This window comes from Dipteris shenzhenensis, chromosome 8 (assembly GCF_047967505.1).
Source record: "Dipteris shenzhenensis isolate YYH24624 ecotype China chromosome 8, Dip_SZ_1.0, whole genome shotgun sequence".
Lineage (NCBI taxonomy): Eukaryota > Viridiplantae > Streptophyta > Polypodiopsida > Gleicheniales > Dipteridaceae > Dipteris > Dipteris shenzhenensis.
In genome coordinates this window covers 16,766,656-16,791,180 of record NC_141603.1, presented here as the reverse complement: position 1 = coordinate 16,791,180, position 24,525 = coordinate 16,766,656, and the positions used below count along the sequence as shown (strand labels likewise).

At 45.4% G+C, this 24,525-nt stretch overlaps 1 protein-coding gene across 1 annotated transcript in view; it reads right to left on the bottom strand.

Annotated features, from left to right (window-relative positions):
- Positions 1-24,525, bottom strand: part of EMB2411 (DNA replication helicase) — a 154,978-nt gene that overhangs the window by 10,223 nt on the left and 120,230 nt on the right. Inside the window, exons 18-20 of the mRNA XM_087377966.1 lie at positions 15,312-15,368; positions 14,996-15,133; positions 14,598-14,846 (exon numbers count right to left, since the gene is read on the bottom strand). Coding sequence (XP_087234092.1) covers positions 14,598-14,846; positions 14,996-15,133; positions 15,312-15,368 — 444 coding nt within the window. The remainder of the gene's footprint in view (positions 1-14,597; positions 14,847-14,995; positions 15,134-15,311; positions 15,369-24,525) is intronic.

The window sequence follows — 24,525 nt, the reverse complement described above, 5'->3', positions numbered from 1 at the left end:
CATCTGGCATCCAAGGTATCTCGATGTCTGGCCCCATGATATCCAACGGAAGCCAAAGGCACTTCCCCACTCTCGAATTTCCTGTGTCTCCTCAGAGCCTGTGAAGAAACCGATGGATTTTTTTCACTTAATCCGTGCATCCGAGGCCTCACTGTAGATAGCCAGGGCTCCCCTAACTCTCTCCAAGCTTAGTGTGGTGCCTCTACGTACAAGGCTGTGTCATTTGCAAACTTTCTAGCAACTCCTGTCTAATTGGGAGCCTCAACCTTGTGAGGCCGGCCACTTGTGATCTCAAGTAGTAGCCCAATACCTCTCACAAAAATGAAAAGCAAGGGAGCTAGGGGACAGCCCTGACGGACCGAGCGAGAGAGAGGAAAGGCTTCCCTCGTGTGTCCACCGACAAGCATCTGACTAGAGCTCCCCGCATAAAGTGCAGAGACATCTCTAATCCATACGTCTAAGAAACCCAACCTCTGCATAGTGCCTTGCAGGTAAGGCCACTCCACCCTGTCATAAGTCTTTTCAAAATCCAAGAGAAGGATGGCCAAAGGCTGTGACTTCTCCCTGGCCCAATCCAATGTCTCCTAGAAAGTGAAAATGTTGTCCAAGATGTTGCGCTCCTGAACAAAGCCAATCTGCGTGTCATGGATGATGTCGATAAGATGGGACCCCAACTGCAAACTCAAGACCTTAGCGAGGATCTTGTATGCGGTGTCAAGCAAGCTGATCGGTCTCCATTGCTGAATGTCTGACCTATCTCCCCCTTTCGGGATCAAACAAATCCACCTCCTTGTTCAAGGACTGAGCAAGGGAGCCTATGTCAAAGATCTCTTGGCAAGCTAAGTGGAAAGGGGTGGAAATGATATCCCAGAAGTTCTGGAAAAAGGCCGGAGTTAGGCTATCTTCGCCAAGACACTTCTGGGTCATAGGGCCTTGAGGGCTTCCCGGAGCTCCTAAAAGACTCCTCCAGACTCCTACACAACTCCCACAAGACTACCATCAGAACGTGGTCCCAAACTAGCTCACGGGCCACAATGCAAGCTGGAGTCACCCTCTCCACCTAAAAGAGTTGGTTGTAGAAAACCGTGGTTAGCTCTAGAATCTCACGTGGATGAGTGTGCATAATGCCCTACGGATCCCGTAAACGTTGTAACTGTGTTCCTGTCGATCAAGGCCTAGTTGTCTGAAAGAACTGCTTCGTCATCTTGCCCCCCTGCTATACCCAACAGGCCCAAGTTAAGTGGTAGAACTCAGCCTGTTGAACCTCCATGTCCTGGAGCTCTAGGCGCACTCTCATATCTGTCTCTAAGCCCCACTAAGATCTTGGATCCTGCTCCTTGAGTCTCTTTATGGAGGCGACGTCTTGTCATAGTGCACGCTCGCGCTCCTGAAGAGCACTCCTCCGTCTAAGGACGTGAGACTACAACTCCTCCCTGCTCCTCCGAATTGCATCTACCCCCCCACAAAGCCCAGCCCTCGCAGGGTGCTGACTCTGCCATAACCTGCTGAAACTCCTCTTCCTGAAAGAGATCCTCTAAAATGCATACCCCCTTTTGGGAAGACCCCGACAGGGCTGCTGTAGGTAGAGTATTGCTCTGCAGAGTGGTCTAACATCGTAGTGCTTACTAGAATCGCTGTAGAGCTACCACTATGGAGTGCTCAATCCCCAACGCAGAAGCGATCTTGTCTCTCAAGCAGTCCATCATGTCTCCTCTGATCGAATGAGAAGAGGAGGCTGCCAGGTATCCCACTGCCGTGCACATAGTCAGCCACAATACTTGATCCTTGGGCAAGAGTTGCAGAGGGTAGTGGTAGGGCGAGCAGTGGACTTATTTTTTGATACAGGAGCACATGCTGTCAGCATCAGACATCAAACGACGACACCACCTTCTTCTTGGGAGAGGCCCGGAGGTGTGGTTTCCCGTAGTAGGACGGAGCAAAGGGATTCGCATCTTGGTCTCCCAGGGGGGTTGCCCAGAGGTCTATGATCAAGGTGAGCTTATCCCAAGGAGGGCAGTTTGGATTGGAGTCAAGATGGGAGAGTCCAGGATTGGGATCCTGAATGTGTATGCTTTAGCATGCAGACAGCACGGTCAAGCCTTTTGGAGGAGGTTGATAGAGTGTCTGCTAGATGTTGACTCTTGGATCGTTGGAGGAGATTTTCAACAACCTGGAATTTGGGGAAGACAAATAGGGTAGTGTCTCGTTTTTCAAGATGCTAGTAGCAGAGCAGAGCACGTGGGAGCAATTCATCTTCACGATCAATGGTGGCAGAGACCCGTGACAAGAGCTAGAGTTCAGCAACCATGCACGTTCCAACTCACTATGGTCCAACTCATGAGGACAAGAAAGAAAGAAACAAGGCTCGCTTGTGGATGGATGCATGTTTCATAAAAATTGGCTTTTGTGAGGGTTTGGAGGACAAGTAGTTGTGTCCGTGTGACGGCATACCAAAGTGGACACTAGCTATATGCCAATCTTCCATGCCCATTGCAACATCAAGGAAACGTCTACTCTTAACATCTCAGCACACTTCTGGAGTGGCCAATAGTGTGCCGGATCAATCCTTGCCTCAAGCGACAATCTGATAACCCCTACTGTCAAGCCATAAACTGGCTTCTCCCACGTGAAGCTCAACTGGAAGTTAACTTCAACACCATGGGCGTGCCAAAGATCTAGACCCAGTGGACCCATCCAATCTTCCCATCATACGTGAGATATGGTCCCCAATCACAGCATCAAATACCCCTTGGGTCCACTCATCCAACCTTGTGAAGGCGAACTGGAATCTCCAAACTAGATGTGTCTAGGATGCCACTACACTGATCGAACCTCCTTTCCAAGGCTGCAAGATCATGAGCTCCACCTCCAATGGTAGAGGGTGAGAGTTCGGGATCTCCAAGTACTTCCAAGGCCCCAATCTCCAAATATCTCTCAAGAGAGGGCGCCCAGGTTGAAGAATGGGAGCTGCTAATCGAGAGGACGATCCCCTTCCCTCTGAATCTCCCCCGAAATGGGAGGGGAGGGGGATAGGCCGTTGAGACGAGAAAGCGAAGGGAGATGCAGGCGTGCCCTTGCCAACTAGCAAGGGAGCCGAGGCTAAAAGGGAGGTGGGAGGGGAGGGAAACTGAAGAAGCTGCTATGGAGGGGGAGGCCGGGGCTGAGGGAGGGGGAGGAGGAGTAGGGAGGGGGCAGGTAGTGAGGATAGCTATAGCAAGAGTAGTGAGGGGGGAGGGGGAAGGGGAAGCTTGGAATGAGGGGGAGAGCGTGGAGAGGGAAAGGAGTCTAGAGGGGGAGGGGGAGAGGAGGGAATAGGGACAATCATAGGCCCGCCCTACTGATCAAGCACACTTGGGCTCTAAATCCCCTTCTCCTCAACCGCTGCCGAGCTACCCTCCGTAGCTTCTGCCATTGCAACATCAAGAGCTCCTAAGGTTGACTGTGGTCGCTGTACCTCCATTGATGGAGGATCAACTGGTTGAGATGTGTGTGTCTCCTGCTGCTAGGGGTGAAGGGTCTCCAACCAAGGGCTCCTACAACTGCTCCTCCGCGGGTGCCTCTCGACGTGCTCTCTCTCTCTCTCTCTCTCTCTCTCTCTCTCTCTCTCTACACAGGAAATGGCAAACAGCAGAAAACAAAGATAAATTTGAGTACTATCGCACATATATCAACCCTGAATATTGGTCAATTTATACAGGAGGGGAGACAACAACGCAGAAGTACATATGTACACCTATAGCAGTGCATAAACGGAGGGCTTTAGCCTCACTTCGCACCCGATCACACCAACTGCAAATAGAAACAGGGGGATGGAAAAAGATGCCAAGGGAGAGTAGAATATGCCAACTATGTGATCAAGGTATGGTTGAAACAGAAGAACACATGGTAATGATATGCCCTCACTATGCACACATTAGGGAAGAGTTCAATCACCTCCTTGAGGGACATAACAAACTGGCTGATTTGCTGCATAAAGGGTCACCTTAAGCTTTAGGAACATTTGTGTATAAGCTCTTCAAGCATAGGAATCCACCTGAATCCTAGAAGGTGGTTTCTCTTTCCACCCTCCCATCTTCGGGAGGAGCTTTCATGTACTTGTGATATTGTATTGCCCAGGTCCCATAGGCCGGTTTTGGTCTTCAGAGGACGATAATATATTCTTCTTCTTCTTCTTCTCTCTCTCTCTCTCTCTCTCTCTCTCTCTTGCATCTAGCCCATTTCTTGCGGCGCTTTCGAGCCAATTTACTTTGTTTCTTTTTCTTTTTTCCCACCTAAGTCCACTCTCTCTCTAAAGGTGTCACCCAGGGGGTCTAGGACTCCTGCTGCTCTTGTCTGAGGGGGTGTTGGGGCTTTGGCCTACTGACTGTGTCTACCCTGTGGGGATGGGGAAAGGGAGTCCGTCCGTGACCACGAGGGCAGCGGGCTAGATGGCCCATCTGCTTGCAACGAAGACACTGGCCCGAAAAACCGAAGATCTCCACTCTCTAGCGGAGTGTACCCAGATCAACTTTGGGAGGGACTCTCGGCTCTCAACCACCAATCTAATCCTGGCACCTCGTCGTCTACTACCATTGAAGCTACTGAATCTGGCGGGGACTCTAGCACCGTGCGAAATGCTCTGCCAATGAAGGGAAGGATGGCTCTCTACTCCTTTGGAAGCCCCACGCAGCGGAGTGTCATCGGGAATCAAGGAACGTGGTGTGTCATGTCCATGTCCTCCACTGTGAAGCCATGGTACCAAGGGAAGAGGTACACCACATGCGGGCCAAGGAGGATGGGGCTCTGCTCACAAGTGTCAAGGCCGTAGCAAGAGAGCTCAACTGGATGAGAAAAACGCCTCTTCGGTAGATGGTGACCACCTAGACGTGGTCCCCTTCTAGTACTAGACTCGCTTGAATCCAATCTCTCACCTGTCTCCTCATGGGTGTGAGACCAACTATTTTTGTTATGCTCTAGCCGAGATAGCATGACCTCGGATAGATCGGTGGGCATTTTCTCTAAGGACCAACTTTTGTAATAATTAACGTGCGTAATTAAATGGTCAAGAGAAGTAACTGCCAAGGTCCTAGGTGAGGGCGTAATGGCATTGACTAGATAGTTCTAATAGGGCTAGGGCCTAGGTGCATCAAAATGTGCAAATTGCCAAGGGGCAATTGTTTTAAAAGGAACTCCAAGAGAGGGGTGAAAAAGGATGCATCTAAGTAAGGGCCTAAAATGTGACATGTGGCCAGGAACTATCCAGGGAGATGTGGGTCTCAAGGATAAGGATGAGGAAAAATCATGATGAAATGTACGTATTGAGACGAATCCTAGACTAGAGAGTTTGGCTGGGTGGATAAACGAGTTGCCAACGCCCGTGACTACATGAGTCTAGGAATTAACTTGGGAAGGGTATAACACTTGGTATCAGAGCGCAGTAAGGGAGAGATCGACGTGAAGGAGCTGTTAGGAAAAAAATTGCGTAATCCTGCTCGTCGTCATCTCCACGTAAGTGACGAAAGCTACGAACGGGGAGAGATGATGCATCGAAATACCTTCGGTTCGCCGTGATGAAAATCTAATCTCAGCAATTTCAAACCTGCGAGGAACGAGATTGGAACGGACGTGGCACGATCTCTGGCGGAGAAACAACGGGCCTGTGTGGCGAAAGGGAAGTAGCGCAGTATATTTGGCTATACTTCGCTGTTATGCTTCGCTGCTGACATTCGACGGCTACGAACGGCCCCAGTTTTTTCCCCACGTCGTTTGGATTCGTTGATCAGCGCTCACGTGGTGACGGCAGGCTGTTTATCATTTTAGATTGACAGATCGAGAATAAAACAGGGCGGAGTTTTCTTTTTCGAGTTCAAGGATAACCAAGGGGCATCTCTTTCCCTTTAGGATATATATATTTCAAGTTCTTAGTTTGCGGGACTTTGTTCCTGTACAGGAAGGAATTTTGAAGTGCGGTACTTTTGGAGTTTTCGCATTTATTATTATTTCAAAAAAAAAAAAAAAGGAAGAGAAAAATTTTTATTTCCCTTTTCAACAAAATGGAAGCAGAAGGGCAGAGTTCAAGGGTGAATCCTAGCGAGTCTAGAGCTCAATCTACACAACAGATGTCACATCAGGCAGCACCTACTTTGATTGGTAGGATTTCAATATTAGAGGATGCTTTACAGCAGATTATGAACCAGCAGCTTCAGGTGAATGCTGGTCAAAATGAGATTAGGGAGATGGTGCAAGCCTTGTCGGCTAGACCGTCTAGGATTGATAAGGGCAAAGCTCCAGCAGAGCCAGAGCCCAGTGTACATTCCTTAGAGCGCGCAAGGGTCAAAGTGCCTAATATCGCTAATTATAGACCGGAGAAGTACGCTGGTCGGATGACCGAGCGCAGCTCTGATGTGATCGAGGTTTGGTTGCACAAGTGGGAAGAAGCCTTCGCCATTTGTGAGATTAGATCCGATCTAAAGAAAATCCGCGAGGCCACACACCTGTTTATTGAGGCAGCGGATAGATGGTGGATAAAGCAACAGAAGGATCAAGTTGCTCCAACCACCTGGGAAGGGTTCAAAGCTGAATTCAAGAAACACTTTCTCCCACCTGATGAAGAATCCCGAGCTTGGGATGCTTATAGAAATCTTCGTCAGAGGAGCTTGTCAGTGGCAGAGTACACTGACAAATTTAGGGAATGTGTTATGAAAATAACAGACCCTCTCCCTATGTCGGTTCAGTTAAAAGACTATATCTATGGACTGAACGACAAAATAAAAATGGAAGTTCGGGCTAAATATGTGACTACACTAGATGAATCTATAGCAGTAGCCCTGAACTATGAGGATGCCAGAGGCAGATCTGGTGGATTTGTGCAGGCAGGGACTCAGTATGAGCACCCGAGAAAAGGGGGATTTCAGAGGAAATGGGTTTCAAAGACAAGTGTCTCGCAGCCAAGTGGCCAAACCAAGCAGGTGAAGCCAGTTGAGGGACCAACAAAAACAAGTACCTCCGTTGGGGTGAAAAGGAAAATAACTCCAATGGCAGCCCGGGCTTGGTCAAAGTCCTCATTGACCCCTGAACAAAAAGAGAAAGCTAGGAAAGAAGGATTGTGCTTCGGCTGCCTTCAGCGACATCAGTGGAAGGATTGTCCACTGAATAAAGATCGTCGCACGGCTAATATGATAATATCTGAATGCGACGTAGAAATGCAGGAGAGTCCCAGTGCGGAACATATGCAGATGCAACTGGCGGGACCTTCTCAGAGGTTAGTACCTTGTTTGTTATGTGTATCTGTTGCTAAGTTAGTGACGAGTGCACCTGATAACATCCTATCTAAGCCCGCAGCAACGGGGTATACAGCCTTCAACGATACGGAGTTGATCAAAATGAAAGGGCAAGTGGCCAATCATGATGTCATTGTGTTGTTTAACTCAGCGTCAACTCACAATGTGATTAACTCCAAGCTCGTGAAGAGGCTGAAATTAAAGACAAGTCCATCTGACTATGCGTACACAGTCAGGATGGCAGACGGAAGTTCAACTGAAGTATGGGACCAAAGGGTTACCCAGTTGGAGCTTCGGATTCAGGACTATGCTGAGAAGCTTGATTTTGAAATGACCAAGCTTGCTCATGCAGATATAGCCCTGGGAATGGCGTGGCATTCTAGGATAAATCCAGCCATTGATTGGAAAAAGCACGTATATCAATTCAAGATGAATGATGTGCTTTATGTCTTGCGAGGTGAAAAAGATATACCTCAGGGACCGTTGGTTTCCGTGATGGAAATCAGAAAGGCTCAAGTAGAGTTTTTGTACCTTTGCACCGCATCAGTAGAGTCGGTGAATGATTCTTCGACTAGCACTGATGTTACGCAAAGTAATGAGATGGCCAAGTTGGCTAATCTTATAACAGAGGAGTTCTCTGAATGTTTTAGGGATGAACTACCTTATGGGTTACCTCCAGAGCGGAATGTTCAGCATAAGATTGAACTGATCCCGGGGGCAGAACCTGTAAATAGACCTCCCTATAGAATGAGTTTTGCTGAAGAAGCAAAGGTGCGTAGGCAACTGGAAGAATACCTCAAGTTGGGGCAGATTCAACCAAGTTTCTCACCTTTTGCTTCACCAGTGATATTAAAGAGAAAAAAAGATGATACGTTTCGCCTCTGTATAGATTACAAAGCATTGAATAATATCACTGTTAAGCACAGGTATCCGATGGCTCGGATTGATGATTTGCTAGATGCATTACATGGAGCCGTGATTTTCAGCAAGATAGATCTTAAGTGCGGCTATCATCAGATCCGGATTAGAGCCGAGGATGTGCATAAAACCGCTTTTAGAAGCAGGTTTGGTCATTATGAGTTTTTGGTAATGCCCTTCGGACTTACCAATGCTCCAGCGACCTTCGTCATGCTTATGAACGATTTACTACGTCCGTATATCGGAAAGTTCGTAGTACATTTTATTGACGATATCTTGATATTCAGTAAAAGTATTACTGAGCATCGTGAACACTTAAGGATAGTGTTCAGTACTTTGAGGAAAGCCAGTCTTTACGTGAATAAAAAGAAAACTATACTGTGTATGGTTAGGCTTGAGTACTTAGGGTTCATAATTACTCCACAGGGGGTAGAAATGGATCCGAAGAAAGTGGCTGCGATACTAACTTGGCCAATCCCTCAGAGTCTGACCGCGTTGAGATCATTCTTGGGATTTGTCCAGTTTTATAGAAGGCATATCAAAGGATATTCCGAAATAGTATCGCCATTGACTGATCTGACCTCAAATAAAGTACCTTTTATTTGGGGACAGAATCAACAAGAAAGTTTTAACACCATAAAACAAGCTGTGGTCTCAGGACCGGTGTTAAAAATAGTTGATCCCCAGAAACCGTTGTTCCTAGAAACCGATGCAAGTGGCATTGCGGTAGGAGCAGTCCTCCTTCAAGAGGGAAGGCCAGTAGCCTTTGAAAGCAAGAAGCTTTCTCCCTCTCAAAGGAATTGGCCAACTCATGAATTGGAGTTGTATGCTGTTATCCATGCTTTGAAAACATGGAGGCATTATTTGTATGGTTCAGAGTTTTATGTGGATGTAGATCATGATACTCTGAAACATTTTTGTAAACAACCTGACTTGAGGGGCCGCCAAGCTAGGTGGGCAGAGCTCATGCAGGAGTTTAATCTAACGATTCGGTACCGAAGAGGAAAAGACAATAAGGTAGCTGATGCGTTGTCTCGCATTATGCACAATCTGAGTTTCACGGTATTAGAGAGTGCTCTAATGACCGAGATTAGAGAAACTCAGAAGGTGGACGAGTTTGTCCAGAGCTTATGGCCTAAGGCTCATGTGTTAAAACCCGGGGAAAATGAAAAGGATGACCTGGCATCCAGAAAAGGCCAAACTTATGCAAGATATACCATAAGGGATGGTATGCTAGTTAGAAATGGCAAGGTGGTAGTACCTGGTCAGAATGATCTCAGGCAGAGAGTCATTCGACAATGCCATGATAGCCCGTGTGCGGGACATCCAGGAGTCGAGAAGACATATGATCTCGTGAAGCAAGATTTCTTTTGGCCAAAGATGAAAAAGCATATTCATGAATATGTGACACGGTGTTTCTCGTGTCAGGTAAGTAAGGCCGAGCGGGTGAAGCCACCCGGACTTTTACAGCCCTTGGAAATACCACTAAGTAAGTGGGAGAGCATTTCCATGGATTTTATTGTAGGGTTACCTGCAACACAAGGAGGGTATAATTCTATCCTTGTGGTGGTTGATCGTCTAACCAAGATGGCTCACTTCATTCCGACTAGAGAGTCTATTAGTGCCCCGCAAGTAGCGGATTTGTTTATTAGACATATATTTCGTCTGCATGGATTGCCTAGATCCATAGTGTCAGACAGAGATGTCAGGTTTACCGGTCATTTTTGGACAGCGGTATTTGAGACACTAAGGACTGAGTTGGGAATGAGTAGTGGGGATCATCCTGAGACGGATGGTCAGACGGAGAGAGTCAACCAGACTTTAGAGGACATGCTGAGGGCATATGTGTCATTGAGGCAACATACATGGGACAAGTGGTTGCCATTGTTGGAGTTTGCCTACAATGATCGAAAACATTCATCTACCGGGTTCAGTCCGTTTGAGCTGAACTATGGTTATAGACCAGCCAATCCGACTATAGTTGGAGTACCTCAGAAAGTGCCTAGTGCCGCGAACTTTGTAGTTCAGATGCGGGAGATGCTAGCACTTGCGAGAGCTAATATCCGTCATAGAGCCAAGGTGTATGCGGATGAAAATCGGTCTATAAGAGTATTTGAAGAAGGAGAAAAAGTTTTTCTCAGAATTCCTTCGCACTCGAAGTCGTTGACTTCAGGAGAGTGTACTAAATTATCACCTCGATACTGTGGGCCGTGGTTAATTCTAAAGAGAATAGGCAGTGTAGCCTATAAATTAGAATTGCCACAGGGGTGTAAGGTGCACCCGGTTTTTCATGTTTCGCGCTTAAAGAAATTTTTGCATACAGGTGACTCACTAATCGAAGGTGTGGTTTTGTTTCAGGAGATAGAGGATATTGCAAGGCGCAAACCAACAAAGATCCTGGACCGAGGAACAATGCAAATACGAAATCGGAAGATACCCACGGTGTTGGTTGCATGGCATGGTCAGCCTCTATCGGAAGCTACCTGGGAATCCGTATACCAGTTGCGGAAAGCATTCCCAGATTTCATCATTGAGGACGCTGATGCTTGAAGAGGGAAGGAATGTTATGCTCTAGCCGAGATAGCATGACCTCGGATAGATCGGTGGGCATTTTCTCTAAGGACCAACTTTTGTAATAATTAATGTGCGTAATTAAATGGTCAAGAGAAGTAACTGCCAAGGTCCTAGGTGAGGGCGTAATGGCATTGACTAGATAGTTCTAATAGGGCTAGGGCCTAGGTGCATCAAAATGTGCAAATTGCCAAGGGGCAATTGTTTTAAAAGGAACTCCAAGAGAGGGGTGAAAAAGGATGCATCTAAGTAAGGGCCTAAAATGTGACATGTGGCCAGGAACTATCCAGGGAGATGTGGGTCTCAAGGATAAGGATGAGGAAAAATCATGATGAAATGTACGTATTGAGACGAATCCTATCTTGAGAGTTTGGCTGGGTGGATAAACGAGTTGCCAACGCCCGTGACTACATGAGTCTAGGAATTAACTTGGGAAGGGTATAACAATTTTGCCCACTATTGCCTTGTCCTGAAGTGACCGAACCGCATGCTTCACCTGTTGCTTGTCGATTGGGAAAAGAAGAATCTTAACGGCTATGGGATTCGAGGGTGTTGCCAAAGAGCCCTTCTGTCCAGACCAAGGGTCACCACCAAGAAATTCTTTCTCCAAGACAAACAAATCGCTCACCTCTACCCAAAGGAAAGGAAGGAAAAAGCCCAGGGGCCATCTGCGGGGGAGCGGGCGCAATGCTACACCCCCCTATAGTTGGTTGCCAATGGAGAGGGAGAGTTCTCACAGAGGAGGAAGGCGAAGATGGGGTGAAGAGGGGACGACCAGGAGGTGAGGAGGTGGCGAAGAGGAGGTGAGGTGTAGGCGGAGGGTCTAAGGCGGGGCGGGGGTGGAGGCAAAGAAGAGGCGAGGTGAGGGCGGAGGGGAGAGAGGCAGATGGAGGCAGGGTGGAAGAGGGATGGAGGTGGAGAGGGGGCAGAAGGAGAAGGTGGGAGGAGGTGGGGAGGCAGTGGAAGGGAGGCGAGGAGGAGCTGGATGGAGGTGGGTGCTGCAAGAGGGAGAAGGCGGGGTTGGCGGAAGGAGAAGGTGGGGTTGGCGGCAGCCTACAAGCAGGAGGAGGCGGGGTAGGAGGAGGAAGGCGGCGGAAGAAGGCGGGGTGGAGAGGATGTGGGAAGGAGTTGGAAGGAAGGGGGGGAGGCGAGGCGGAGAGGAGGCGAGAGGGTGGAGGCTGAGGCGGAGGGAGGCGGGAGGGGGCTGAGCAGGAGCACAGGAGCAGTGGCTCACATCAATCAGACACTATTCACAAAGAGGTAGGCTCCAAAGAAGTTCAGTCACCATAAGGAAATGTTTGACCTATGCCACTGCCCACCTATACTAGGACTTAAAGTACTCATCTTGATCACTTAATTTAAACTAGGGGTGTTCTGTTTAACTGCATATACTTTAGTCACACTGATTCTGTTCTAGGGCTTGTGGTTGTCCAAGCTGCAAGATGCCTAAGTCTGATAATGGATGAGCTAGCACAAAATAAGAGCAACAAAGCTGGGAAACAACTAGGACTTGAATGACTGGGTAAATCTGGGAGTCAAGGCTTGCCCTACCATTTAAAGAAGCAGCCTAGGATCAGAATTAGATACTTTCCCTGGCCGGGACCTCCTTGAAGATCATGACATGCATTCATAAGAATAACTAATTTGACTGTTTCTATTGAAATAGCAAGGCTTTCCAAGCACTCATCCAGTGTCGAACTTTTGGGTGGAGGCTTCTCTCTCAAGTGGTCTTTGATTCAGTAAACATTACAACACAAAGGATTCAGGCTATCACTTTCTTCTAAGATGGTGTTCTTAACTCGTTTAATCTTGGCTTTTTGACCCAGTAGATGAGGACAGGTGGATCACCTCTTATTCATCAGAATTCTTTTTTATAGGTTTGTCACTAGCTCCTCCCCACTATCCGAGCTTGTTTCGGAGTAGTCATGTACTACATCAATGGAGGAGCATTTTTTAGAGTTGATCCCTCTTGTCCATGATGCACTTCACCTAATGAGTCTATTTATCACCGCCTCTAGGAGTGCACACAGTCCAAGGTCATTGCATTGGGATAGTAAACTTAATGGACAAGTTTTCCTCCTCCACTTTTTTCATTACTTGGGGTTTAGTGGCCTGGCTTCCACTTACTAGGACTCAAATATTTAATGAGAGTCAAGACTCCTCTTGCGTTATCACAGTTCAAAACCATTGTGTACAAACCACCCAGCTCAAACTATGAGCAAGTATCTAGACAAATATTGTATAAACCTTGATAGCTATCTGGTGGAGGATAGGTTTTTCTAGGTATGCTTCAGCCAAGAGAATAAGACAATCACAAGCATGATGTGGCATTTCCAGCCAAAATCGTAGTTCAAGTTTTTCATTGGCTCAAACTTTTTGAGTTTTCATTCTACGCATGATGTATCTATGCCTTGAGTCGCTTGTCTCGGCTGCTTCTTCCATATCTACTAGAAGTCTATTTCAGTTAAGGTGAGGAAGGGGGAACCGGGGGGAGTTCTTATCCGCAGTATGGTATTGTCTGGCTGATATGCTTTGCACTTTGCTATCAATGACTTAGGTAACGTCACCAAGCCTAGAAAAAACAATTCCCCTAAAGCCACAGGTAAACATGATTCCATCAAGTCTCAATTCAGGCAAGAGAAGACAATGGGTGATACATCTAGAAACTCTTGCCTTGGGAATAAGCTTTAGGACTCCAGAGCCCATGCTTGGAAACCTAAAGCCCAACAGATCCTAGATTAGATCAATGATGTTAGAACTTTCTAGACAGAAGTGGGATGTCTCCTAGGCTGACTCCCATCAACCCAAAGATAACAAACTATTTGTGCTGGTGAACACCATCGCTTGATTGACTCAAATCTGAAATGACAACATGACCTCTCTAAATCTGCAATCCATAGAAACTTAAGTTTCTTCTGTGTCACTATACTCTATATTCCTCTAGAGACATCCCGTCTCTCGTTTCTTACAATGATATGTAACGCTCTAATCTCGTACATCAACCATAAAACAATCAGTGAGACCCCAAGAGAATGCATGCTTGGTGCCTTGGCTAAGTTTCACATCTGATTCTGCAAAGCCAGTTGCTATGCATAGCCCTTATCAATTTCAAGCATGTTTCTACGAGAGAGATCAGGTTTGACTTTGGCTGCCTTGCATATCTAAACATTTGTAGCAACTTAAGTTTCTTCTATGTCACTATACTCTATATTCCTCTAAAGACATCCCGTCTCTCGTTTCTTACAATGATATGTAACACTCTAATCTCGTAAAAACGATCCTTGAGACCCCAAGAGGATGCATGCTTGGTTCCTTGGCTTAGGTTCATTGGCTAAGGTTCACTTCCAATTCTGCAAAGGCCTGTTGCTACGCACAACCCTTATCAATTTCATACATGTTTCTAGGAGAGAGATCAAGCTTGACTTTGGCTGCCTTGCATATCTAAAGTCACGCTTAGTACTCTGGTTGAGAATCCTTTCACTAAGTTGAGTGTATCAAGCTTGACTTTGGCTGCCTTGCATATCTAAAAGGCATGCTTCATACTCCAGTCGAGAATCCTTTCAATAAGTTTGATTTTTATATTTGAAAGACATGCCAAGGTGATTACTATACAGGCAAAAACCAGTGTAAGGCTTTCCCATCCCTGGAGAGCCACTCCCCATTTCCAAAAGTCAGTGCAGTATTGACAACTTTTTGCATCACACTTGCTCTCTTTAATTAAGATTGTGAGTGCCTAGCTCTTTAGGCTTTGCTGATTCTTTTGGCCCTGGAGACTTCCAATCAAGGTAAATTCTGTTTCACATAATAATTTCATGCAAATGGGGAAAAAGCGAAAGAGTTTGGAATTACCACACGATCACCACAAGAAAAAGACTGCTCGTGCAAACCACCCATTTGCACTTTGTGTCCTCCCCTTTCAGAGAAATTGCTTTGATTTGTGTATGAGATATCTCTACAAAAGCAAAACATAAAGCAACTAGTTTTGCTTTGCTCATTTAGGGAATCTACATATGAAAGATCGATCCTCATCGATGATAGACAACGTCCTGCTTCTTCACGCTGCTTGCTAGGCAATCTCCATATTTCTCTCTGTGAGCCCTGTAAGACACAACGACCGGAGCTCAAAGCAAAGAAAAATCCACCAAAAAAAAAAACCAAAAAATGGGGAACTACTTAATCTGTTATCAAGAAGAATACACAAATCATCATTAAAGAACAGTGCACATAAAGAAAGGCATAGCACATACTTGCAGATCTTGTGCTTCAAGATCAATCAGGTGATCCCATAGCTTTATAAATTCAAAGTGAGAACTATAAAGATGCTCAGTCTGTTCATCAAACAGTTCACCTAGCCCACTACTCTCGGCGGTTCCTCCCTCTTGTCCCTGTCAAAGTACATCAAGCCTGTAAGTCATCCTTTGGCATCGTAGCACTCTTTCTTGATCTGCTATGGTCTAACAACAAACCCTTCATGTTAGACTCAACCACTCTCCTGAAGGAAAGAATGCCATTTCATAGGAGTTTAAAACTTAAAAGCAAAGAATTAGAAAGAACGGAATCAACCTTATGGTAGATACTGCACACATCAAGGTGCCAACAGCTTCGGCACATGTGTTTGCTCTGCAAATGTTTGTACTCCCGAGGTCAGTAAAGGAATATACATAAAGGACCTAAGGGTACAAGCAATCCATCCGAGACAAATATTGAGAATGCACATCGCCTTGCCAGCACAGTAAGTAAATTGCAATGCTATTTACGTAAGAATGAAGAATCGGTATGTTTTGCCTTCAATACATGAAAACACAACAAAATCTGGTCTACGCATGATACCAGCAATGCATGGACATAGGAAAGATAAAGATCATGATCTCTGGCAGACAGGCAAGCAGGCCTCTTGTAACTTTGAAGAGGTGATTTCTTCATACAATCACGTGCACCTAGTGTTTAAAGACAATGAGAATGAATGTAATACATGTGAGCTTTTGGGAGACTTGAAAGCCCTTTACTGAGAATTGGAGCAAATCAAAGAAAGCCATCGAACAGGCACCTCTTTGGCAGCTTGTGGGAGACTTATATCCTTCATGAGGACATGGGACTGCTCCTTGTTTTTTCATTTGACCCCTTTTGGAATGTCGTGGCATTTTAGTCCACCACCATGGCTTTTTTGCCACATTGTTGAGGCTAGGGATAGAGTACTTTCTCTCCCACCTGTTGTATGATTTGTTTTGAATGGAATATATCACTCTTTTATTTAAAAAGAAAGCCATCGAACAACTCTGTAACCATCAATGTCATCACATTTCTTCTTTCACTGTAAAAAGGTTCAAGCAAAAAGGGTGCCTGTATATATATGTGTGTGTGTATAGATATGCAAGGAAATATTCTCCTTTTTCCAGCAGCATGTAGACAATACAACCTGGCAATGCATCATAGACCTATTTGGAAAGCTATTGCTGATCTCCTACTTCCTCTGGTTCCGATTCCGACATTGAATGGCAGTGACAGGCTTCAAGATTGGCACCTTCAGTCTTCAAGTTCAAGCATTTCTTCTAAGCCTTTGCAGTCATTGACATCTATACAGGCTTATAGATTAATTTTACCTCCTCCTTGGATTGCCCATCATGCTAATTCTTTATGGCATTTGAACAAATCATCAGCCTGGTGGAAAGGAAGATTGCAAATGATATGGAAGTTGAAAATGCCATTGAAGCAAAGACTATTCTTATGGAGATGTATTGTTGGTATTCTCCCAGTGGGAGTGAAATTGGCTAAACGACGAATAGCTTCACCTCTCTGTCCAAGATGTCACCTTGCATTGGAGAGTATTCCGCATCTATTGTGGTTTTGTTCATATTCCAGAGACCTTCTAGATAGAATCTCCTATTTTTTATCTCTCAGATTTCCAGCACACAGATTCTACAAGTTTTTCTGGATGTATGGCAAACTATCAGCTTCTTTGTCACAGTATTCTCTCTTCTTCCACTGAATCAGATACTGGGCCTTATGGACCCTCTGGCTGCAGCGCATCCAAGCATATCTGAATTCTCCTCTTCAGCATCCTTATGAGTTTTTCAGAGCTTCATTAAGGCAGTCTTTATATGATGCCTTACATGAGGAAGATTTGGATGTTTCTTGTATTCAACTTTTCTTTTACTGTTTCTGATGGATAGGGCTGTAGTTCTATTTTGAGCACGGCCTGGATGTAAATGAATGTTTTATAATATAAGTATCTTGGTTTTACAAAAAAAAAGTGTGTGTGTGTAATGTCCTATGTCCAGTTCTTTTTGCCTTTGCTGCATTGGTCCTCTAGAGATATTTCAGCCTTTATGTCTCAAGCTATGGAGTTGTTATGGAGGACAAAAACTGCTGTGAAAGCATTGAGACTGATGAAGATGGAAATGGTGTGCTCTCCTAGGATGCATGGTGGACTTAATATCCTCAACATAAGATATCATGTACTTGCAAGGAAGGCGACTATGCTCCATACTTTTTTCCGCCAACAACAGCCATGGACTTGTATGATAGCATCCATGTGTGTCAGCATGAGGACTTCTGCTTATGGTCGAAAGAAGCTCCTGATATTATGGAAGTGTAAAATGCCTTTGAAACAAAGACTTTTTCTTTGGAGATGCATGACAGGCACATTGTCAGTGGGAGTCACACTTGCCAAACGTCGCATTGCACCATCCACATGTTTACGATGTCAGGCTCCTTCAGAGACTGTCCCTCATTTGCTTTGGCATTGCCAGTGTTCTAGGAACCTCCTCGAGAGAATTTCAGATCATCTTTGGCTCCGTTTCCCGAGTCACAGATTTGGGAAACATTTTTGGTTATTTGGCAGATTTATGAGGCCTTTGTCTCAATACTCACTATTTCTCTCTTGGATGAGATATTGGGCTCTTTCGACAATCTGGAGTGAGCATAATTTGGCATACTTGGGTCCGCAGATTCACAAGTCATATGAATCTTTCCGAGCCTCATTGTGGCAATCCTTATATGATGCCTGCCATGAGGGTGATATAGATGCTTCTTGCATAGAGCTTTTCTTTTTATGTTTTTGATCTTTGGGATACTCTCCATTTTGGAGACTTTCCATCTTGTAAATTTATGAGCATATAAATACAGCACCGGATATTACTATTAAAAAAAAGTGTGTGTGTGTGTGTGTGTGTCACCATCAAAGTCTACAAGCTTCTTCAGCTTGCTCCATGGATTCATCAATATGCTAATACTCTGTGGCATATCAGGAAGCCCCTCTCATGGTGGCGGAAGAATCTCCGGATACTATGGAAGTGTAAAATGCCATTGAAACAAAGACTTTTTCTTTGGAGATGCATGACAAGCACATTGTCAGTGGGAGTCACACTTGCCAAACGTCGCATTGCACCATCCACATGTTTAAGATGTCAGGCTCCTTCAGAGACTGTCCCTCATTTGCTTTGGCACTGCCCGTGTTCTAGGAACCACCTCGGGAGAATTTCAGATCATCTTCGGCTCCGTTTCCCGAGTCACAGATTTGGGAAACATTTCTGGCTCTTTGGCAGATTTATAAGGTCTTTGTCTCAATACTCACTATTTCTCTCCTGGGTGAGATATTGGGCTCTTTGGACAATCTGTAGTGAGCATAATTTGGCATACTTAGGTCGGCCAAAAAGTGTGTGTGTGTGTGTGTGATGAGAAGCTTGTGGAAATGAAAGCACATAACCATGTTGGTCCACAACATCTCCGACAAATCTTATGCCCAATTTCATAAGATTATATGCTTTAATAGGTGCCTGTAAGGCAAGAGGCGATTCAAACACTTTGCTCCAATGGATGCTTTCCAAGCGAAGAGAATTACCATGATGGGAAGAAGCACCTGACCATTTAGCATAAGAGAGAATTCTCTTCCAATCATGAAAAAAAGCAGTAGAAACAGGACAACCAGAAATTTTCCCCTGAAATGTGGTCATGACTGCTTCCCAGTGATCTGTAATCCAATGCCCATATGCATGGGACGTCATGTTTCCACACATAGCTACTAGCATAATAGCCCATGAGTTTGTAAATGAATCAAACCCTGAGGACAATCATTTTGGCTATGAGTTTGTAAATGACTGGCATAAGAGATATGGGCCGCCAATCAGCCATTGTCTCACACAACCTTTTCTTGGGGAACAATTTGACAAGGCCATGTTTCCAAGAAGGAGGAAGATATTATTCTGCCCAAGCATGATTGATCATAAGAAGAAGAGTGTTCTTGAGATCACCCCAAAATGCATGGAGAAATTCAACAGTCAATCCATCCAGACCAGGAGAGCCTTTACGTAAATGACTCAAAGCATCATCCAGTTCATTAAGCATAAAGGGCTGCTCCAATTCATGAGCCTGTTCCTAAAACAATATAGGCTGAACATGCGTAAGAAAGTGAGACCTGGCTGCATTCACTTGCATTGAATGAACAGGCTGAGGAGAAAAGAGATGCTGGAAAAGACTAGAGCATTGTGATTCCAATTCTGATTTGGAGGTAGTCCAGGTGCCATCATCTTTCCTAATCCTGCAAATATCCTCCTTTCGCCTATCTGCATGCAGGCTTTTAAAAAAGGCTTTGGAGGAGCAGCCCTTATCCAAAAGGGGTTTCATGCCAGCTCGGATTTGCCACTTCTTTAATTTGCGAAGATCATTTTGATGGATGATATGAACCGCATAAGCACAAGAATCCTGTTCAGAGGAGGTGAGCTGCCTATAAGAGCTGATTGCATCCATTTGTTGCTTGTGAGATTGAGCCCATTTCAGCTTAAGCCTGAGGTTTCCCATATAACTCCGTCCATAATCTTGAATAACAGCCTGCAAGCGATGAGCAAGACTGATCCAAGCGAAATCCATGTCCTCCTGAGCATGTAAGAGGAGGGGGCGAACAGCCACTCTCACCATGTTCTGAAATTGTTGATGAAGCAAATAAGCACTATTAACATGGAGTAGGCGATGACCAAAAAAAGACATATCATCTGTCAAACGTGCTATAGATAATGTCAAGCATACTGGAAAGTGATCAGATAGCAAGAGGGAATGATCAACCCATAGTGCACATGTAAAACTAGCATATTGCTGAGCATGCAACAAATACCATCTGTCAAGTCGATTCCAGTAGTGAGTAAAGGCATTGTGATGGTATGTGTAACCCATATCTCTATCCCTTGTTGAGAGCCATAAATCTTCTGCATACAAGAAAGAAAGCATATCCTCCCAATGTCGAAGCTCAGTGGGGATCATGTGAGAACGATGAGTGGTGTTGTCTTGAATGGCAGGCGAGTCATTAAAATCTCCACACAAAAAGGCATTGGACAGCCATGGATATTGTTTGAGGGAGGCCCACATTCGAGCTCTTGTCGCAGAAGTTTGAGAGGCATAAACAGATGCTATTTCATAAAGATCAGCATGACAGATGCATCTGATCACCATCCATTGACCCTGGGGGTCATTGTAAGCAACCGTGGGCTGCATATCATGTTTCACCAGCATGCAGACCCCCGAAAAGTGCATTGTATCAGCATAAAAGATATCATAACCAGCAAAGTGGCCTTGCTGGCCAGCCAAGAAGTGTTGGTTGTGTTCCTGCAAAGAAATTACATCGGGGTGCATTCTATGTACATAGTGCCAAAAAAGTCTCCACTTATTGACATTGCAAAGACCTTGAACATTGTATGTAATGCAAGTAATTGAAGTAGACATAGAAGATATGTACAGCCGAACCAAAAAGCATAGTAAAGGTATAAGCTGTCAGGCCTCAGCCATGACATCAACGTCCACCTGGCCTCCTGGATCATTAGCTCTATAATCCTCATCATTGTCACATACAGGGATGCCCCTCTTTAGCACATCAACCTACAGTTGAGAAGTGAGGCTATCAGCAGGGGTAGAGGCCTAACCGGGGTGGAAGTTGAGGCATCCCAATGGCGAGGTTGTAATGGTCGTGGCTTGAGCGCAAATACCTTTTTGGGTTGCTGCCAGGCAGCTTGGGGAGAGGCATGAGATTCTAGAATTTTGCCCTTTCCCTTATCCTTTTGCTTGGCTGAAACCTGAACCACATTCTCTTTGGAAGGGACAAATTTAGATGCCACATCACCCAACTTGCTAGGCATAGCCTTAGGTCCCGGGCCATAAGTTGGGGGGGAAGTATTTTCTGGAGCAATAGCTATAGGTGGGAGCTGAAGCAGGACTGCAGGACACTGTGAGGCCAGGTGGCCAAACTTATGACATGTGAAACAAGCACCTACAAATACTCCCCATTTCAAGTCAAAATATTTTTCGCCCAAGGGAACATCCTCCACTTCTACTGCAATGGAAGGAGGGGTTGGGTGATCTGTATCCCAAAGAACACAAAACCGATTTCGATTACCTGAAGGACGGGGTGGTCATACAACTTCCCCCAAAGTAGCTGCCAGACTTAGTAACTCAGCCCTCATATAATCCGAAAAATCCACTACCTCAACCCATACAGGGCAGTGATGTCGAATGAGATCGTGATAATCCTTATTTGGCGACCATGGCATGACATGCACCATTTGTCTGCCATAGAATAGAGGTGACATCTCCAATATCTGCTGACGATATGAGGCATCCAAAAAGTACACGTCATAAAAACCTCGAGAACGAAAGTATACTCCTTCAACAAAGCAACCTCCCAACAAAGCCTGAACCCACTGAGCCACATCATTTGCTGAAGGTAACTTCCCTGGGAAGAAAATGATAACTGCTTGCTGAGAGAACTTTCGAAGAGGGGCAACCAATGAGGGCAGCTTCAGCTTATACTTAAGGGCCAGGGGAGGTTTGGCCCACTGCTTCCGGTTGTGATGAAATTCATCTTTGAGCATGTCGAAAACATAGTGAGCATGTACAGAGGCTGCAGTAGAGAAATCGACTTGCTGTCTTTTGGAATCCCGGGTCAAGTCCTTACGGAAATAACTTTTAAACTGGTCCTCCATGGAGGTAAGCAGGGCAGAATTGATGAAATTACAGAAAAAAAAAACCAAAACTGTACGGAAGGGTTTGTACAAGCAAAGAGTACGGACAAAGTACAGGGCGAAAGTATGGACTGTATAGGTATACGGAGGAGGCTGTACGGAAGAGGCTGAACCGTACGGGGATGCTGATAGGGCGCGCACAAACTGTACGGGAGAAGATAAGTGAGCGGGGATGCTGACGGCACGGGGAGATTAGGCTGTATGGAAAGGATGAGGGTGTACGAACATACGGAAGGGAATTCAGAATAAATACTGGGATGGCGATGAAAAGAGAAATGGAGATGCTCGGGGCTGCGCAGGGAGGAATCGAGCTGTTCGTACCGCCGTACGATGGACGTACGGTGGCCGTACAGGTGTACGGACAGGTCACGAGCCTGTACGGGATCTTGGCGAGGCTGAACAACAGGGACCTTCTCTCTCCCCTAGATGCACCTGAGCTGCACACACACCACTCTCTCACTCACACACACTCACATAGACCCATTTGGAGAATACTTACAATTATGTTGTAGCCATTTGTTCCTATTCCTCCACTGTGTTTGTACAGGACAGATTACTGGGCTGGAATCTGACTTCCTTATCTCCCACTACCTGTTCACTTTCAATGCATAATCTGGCCTCCTCGACGGTCTATAGATTTCTTCTTCCACCGCCATGGATTGATAAGCATGCCAACACTCTTTGAAATTTGGATAGGCCTTTATCTTGGTGCCAATCACAACTCAAGAAAATTTGGAAAGCTAAATTGCCATTGAAACAGAGGCTTTTCTTTTGGAGATGTATAGTGGGAGCTTTTTCCATTGGGGCGAAATTGGCAGCACGTCGTATTGGTTCCTCTTCCTGCCCCCGTTGCTCCCATCATCGTGAGACAGTTCCCCATTTGTTATGGTCTTGTCCACACTCTCGGATATTGATCACTCATGTCTCTCATTTTCTGCGGCTTCGATTTCCCTCTGTCAGATTCGGGAAACTCTTCCGGATGTTTGGATGCTTCACATCTCAGATGTCTCCCTTCCTCCTTTTCTTTCACTGGGCTCGTTTCTGGGTACTATGGACCATTTGGACACAGAGATTGCATTCTAGGATGGGACAACAATTTCCTCAGGCATATGCTTTCTTCAGAATGTCCCTCAAGCAACCTTTATATGATAGTTATGCTGCGAGGGACTTGGATGCTACTAGTCTTGAAGTGTTTTCTGACTGTTTTTGAGTTCTTCCATTAGGCTCCTTTTTGGAGTCTAATGTCATGTACATTGATTTCATGTTAATAATATAGTTACTGGTTTCACAAAAAAAAAGTGTGTGATGAGAAGCATCCAAACATCCAGAAGAGTTTCTCGAATCTGATAGAGGGAAACTCTGTGTGTGTGTGTGTGTGTGTGTGTGTGTGTGTGCATATATTATATATATGTACATTACATATATATATATATGTACATATATCTATGTACGTATATGTATGTTCATATATCTATGTACGTATATCTATGTACATATATATAATATATGTATACATATAGTATATGTATGTACATATATCTATGTATATATATATGTGTGTGTGTGTGTGTGTGTGTGTGTGTGTGTGTGTGGAGTGTGTGAAGTGTGTGTGAGTGTGTGAGAGAGAGAGAGAGTGGAGAAGCCTTGCAGATCAGCTCTAAAGCATCCCGCAACCAGCCCGTGAGCATCAGCACTCTGTTGCGCTGCATCAACGCCCTGAACACGATCTCTTGGAGCAGACATAAGCCGCCGTACAGCCCGTCAGACCTCCGTACAGCTTCCGTACAGCTGTACGGCCTGTACGGCCCATTTCGCCTGTTGCAGTCTGCTGCTCCCACGTCGTATCTGGTTCCTGGTCTGTTTTCTGCGCGGGGGGTCTGCTGCACCTTTCCCATCGCCAAAATCTTCCATTTCCCTCTGAAATATATTTCATATGGGGTTTTTTACTGGTTTTTTTCTCTCTTTTTCCTCTACAAAACTGTTTTCTATCCTATCTCGACCTCTACATCCCTCTTTCCCTTCTCTCTCCTTACAAATATACTCTTTTGCTCTTCTCTTTGGGCTTCCTGTGGGCTTTTTTTGGGACTGGTTTTTTTCCTCCACTACCACTTTACAGGTACCTCCTTCCTGAGTTCCACTTTTTACAAAGCTATGGCTGAATATTCCTATGAAAAGACATTTCAAAAGGAACGTTCGGTTCACTGCAAGAAGCAAAAGCAGGCTGAGGGTTAGCATGACCGGGTACATGATACTCTTGAGGCCCAATTGGTCTATGATGTCATGCATGAAGGATTTGCAGACACAAGGAAAGAGTGGAAAGACTCGGTTCCATCAGTTGGCCTCATGGTGGAAGTAGATGAAATTGTGGATCCCGTCAGAGAATATGCTAAAAATGCAGTAATTTTATTTTTTCCTGGCCGGATGCCACCTGCTGCAGAGATAGGCAACTGGTTGACTCACACACTGGCTGGCTCGTTTGTTCGCAAAGTGCACTTGCAGCCAGGGGTTTTTTTGAGGTTATTATGGTGGATGAGCTACACAAACAAATGCTTTTGGAACATTCGCCCCTTTTTTTTGGGCAAAAAATGGTGCATGTATTGCCATGGTCTCCCACAAGGGATTATCAGGCTTTAATCCGACACATATGCCCGGTCTGGGTTGAAGTTGTAGACTTCCCACAATGCATGGCCTCACTCTTGCCTAAAATTGCAGCTTCTTTAGGCAAAGTGGTCTGCCCACCACGGCCTAATGGCAATTCAAATCGATTTTACATT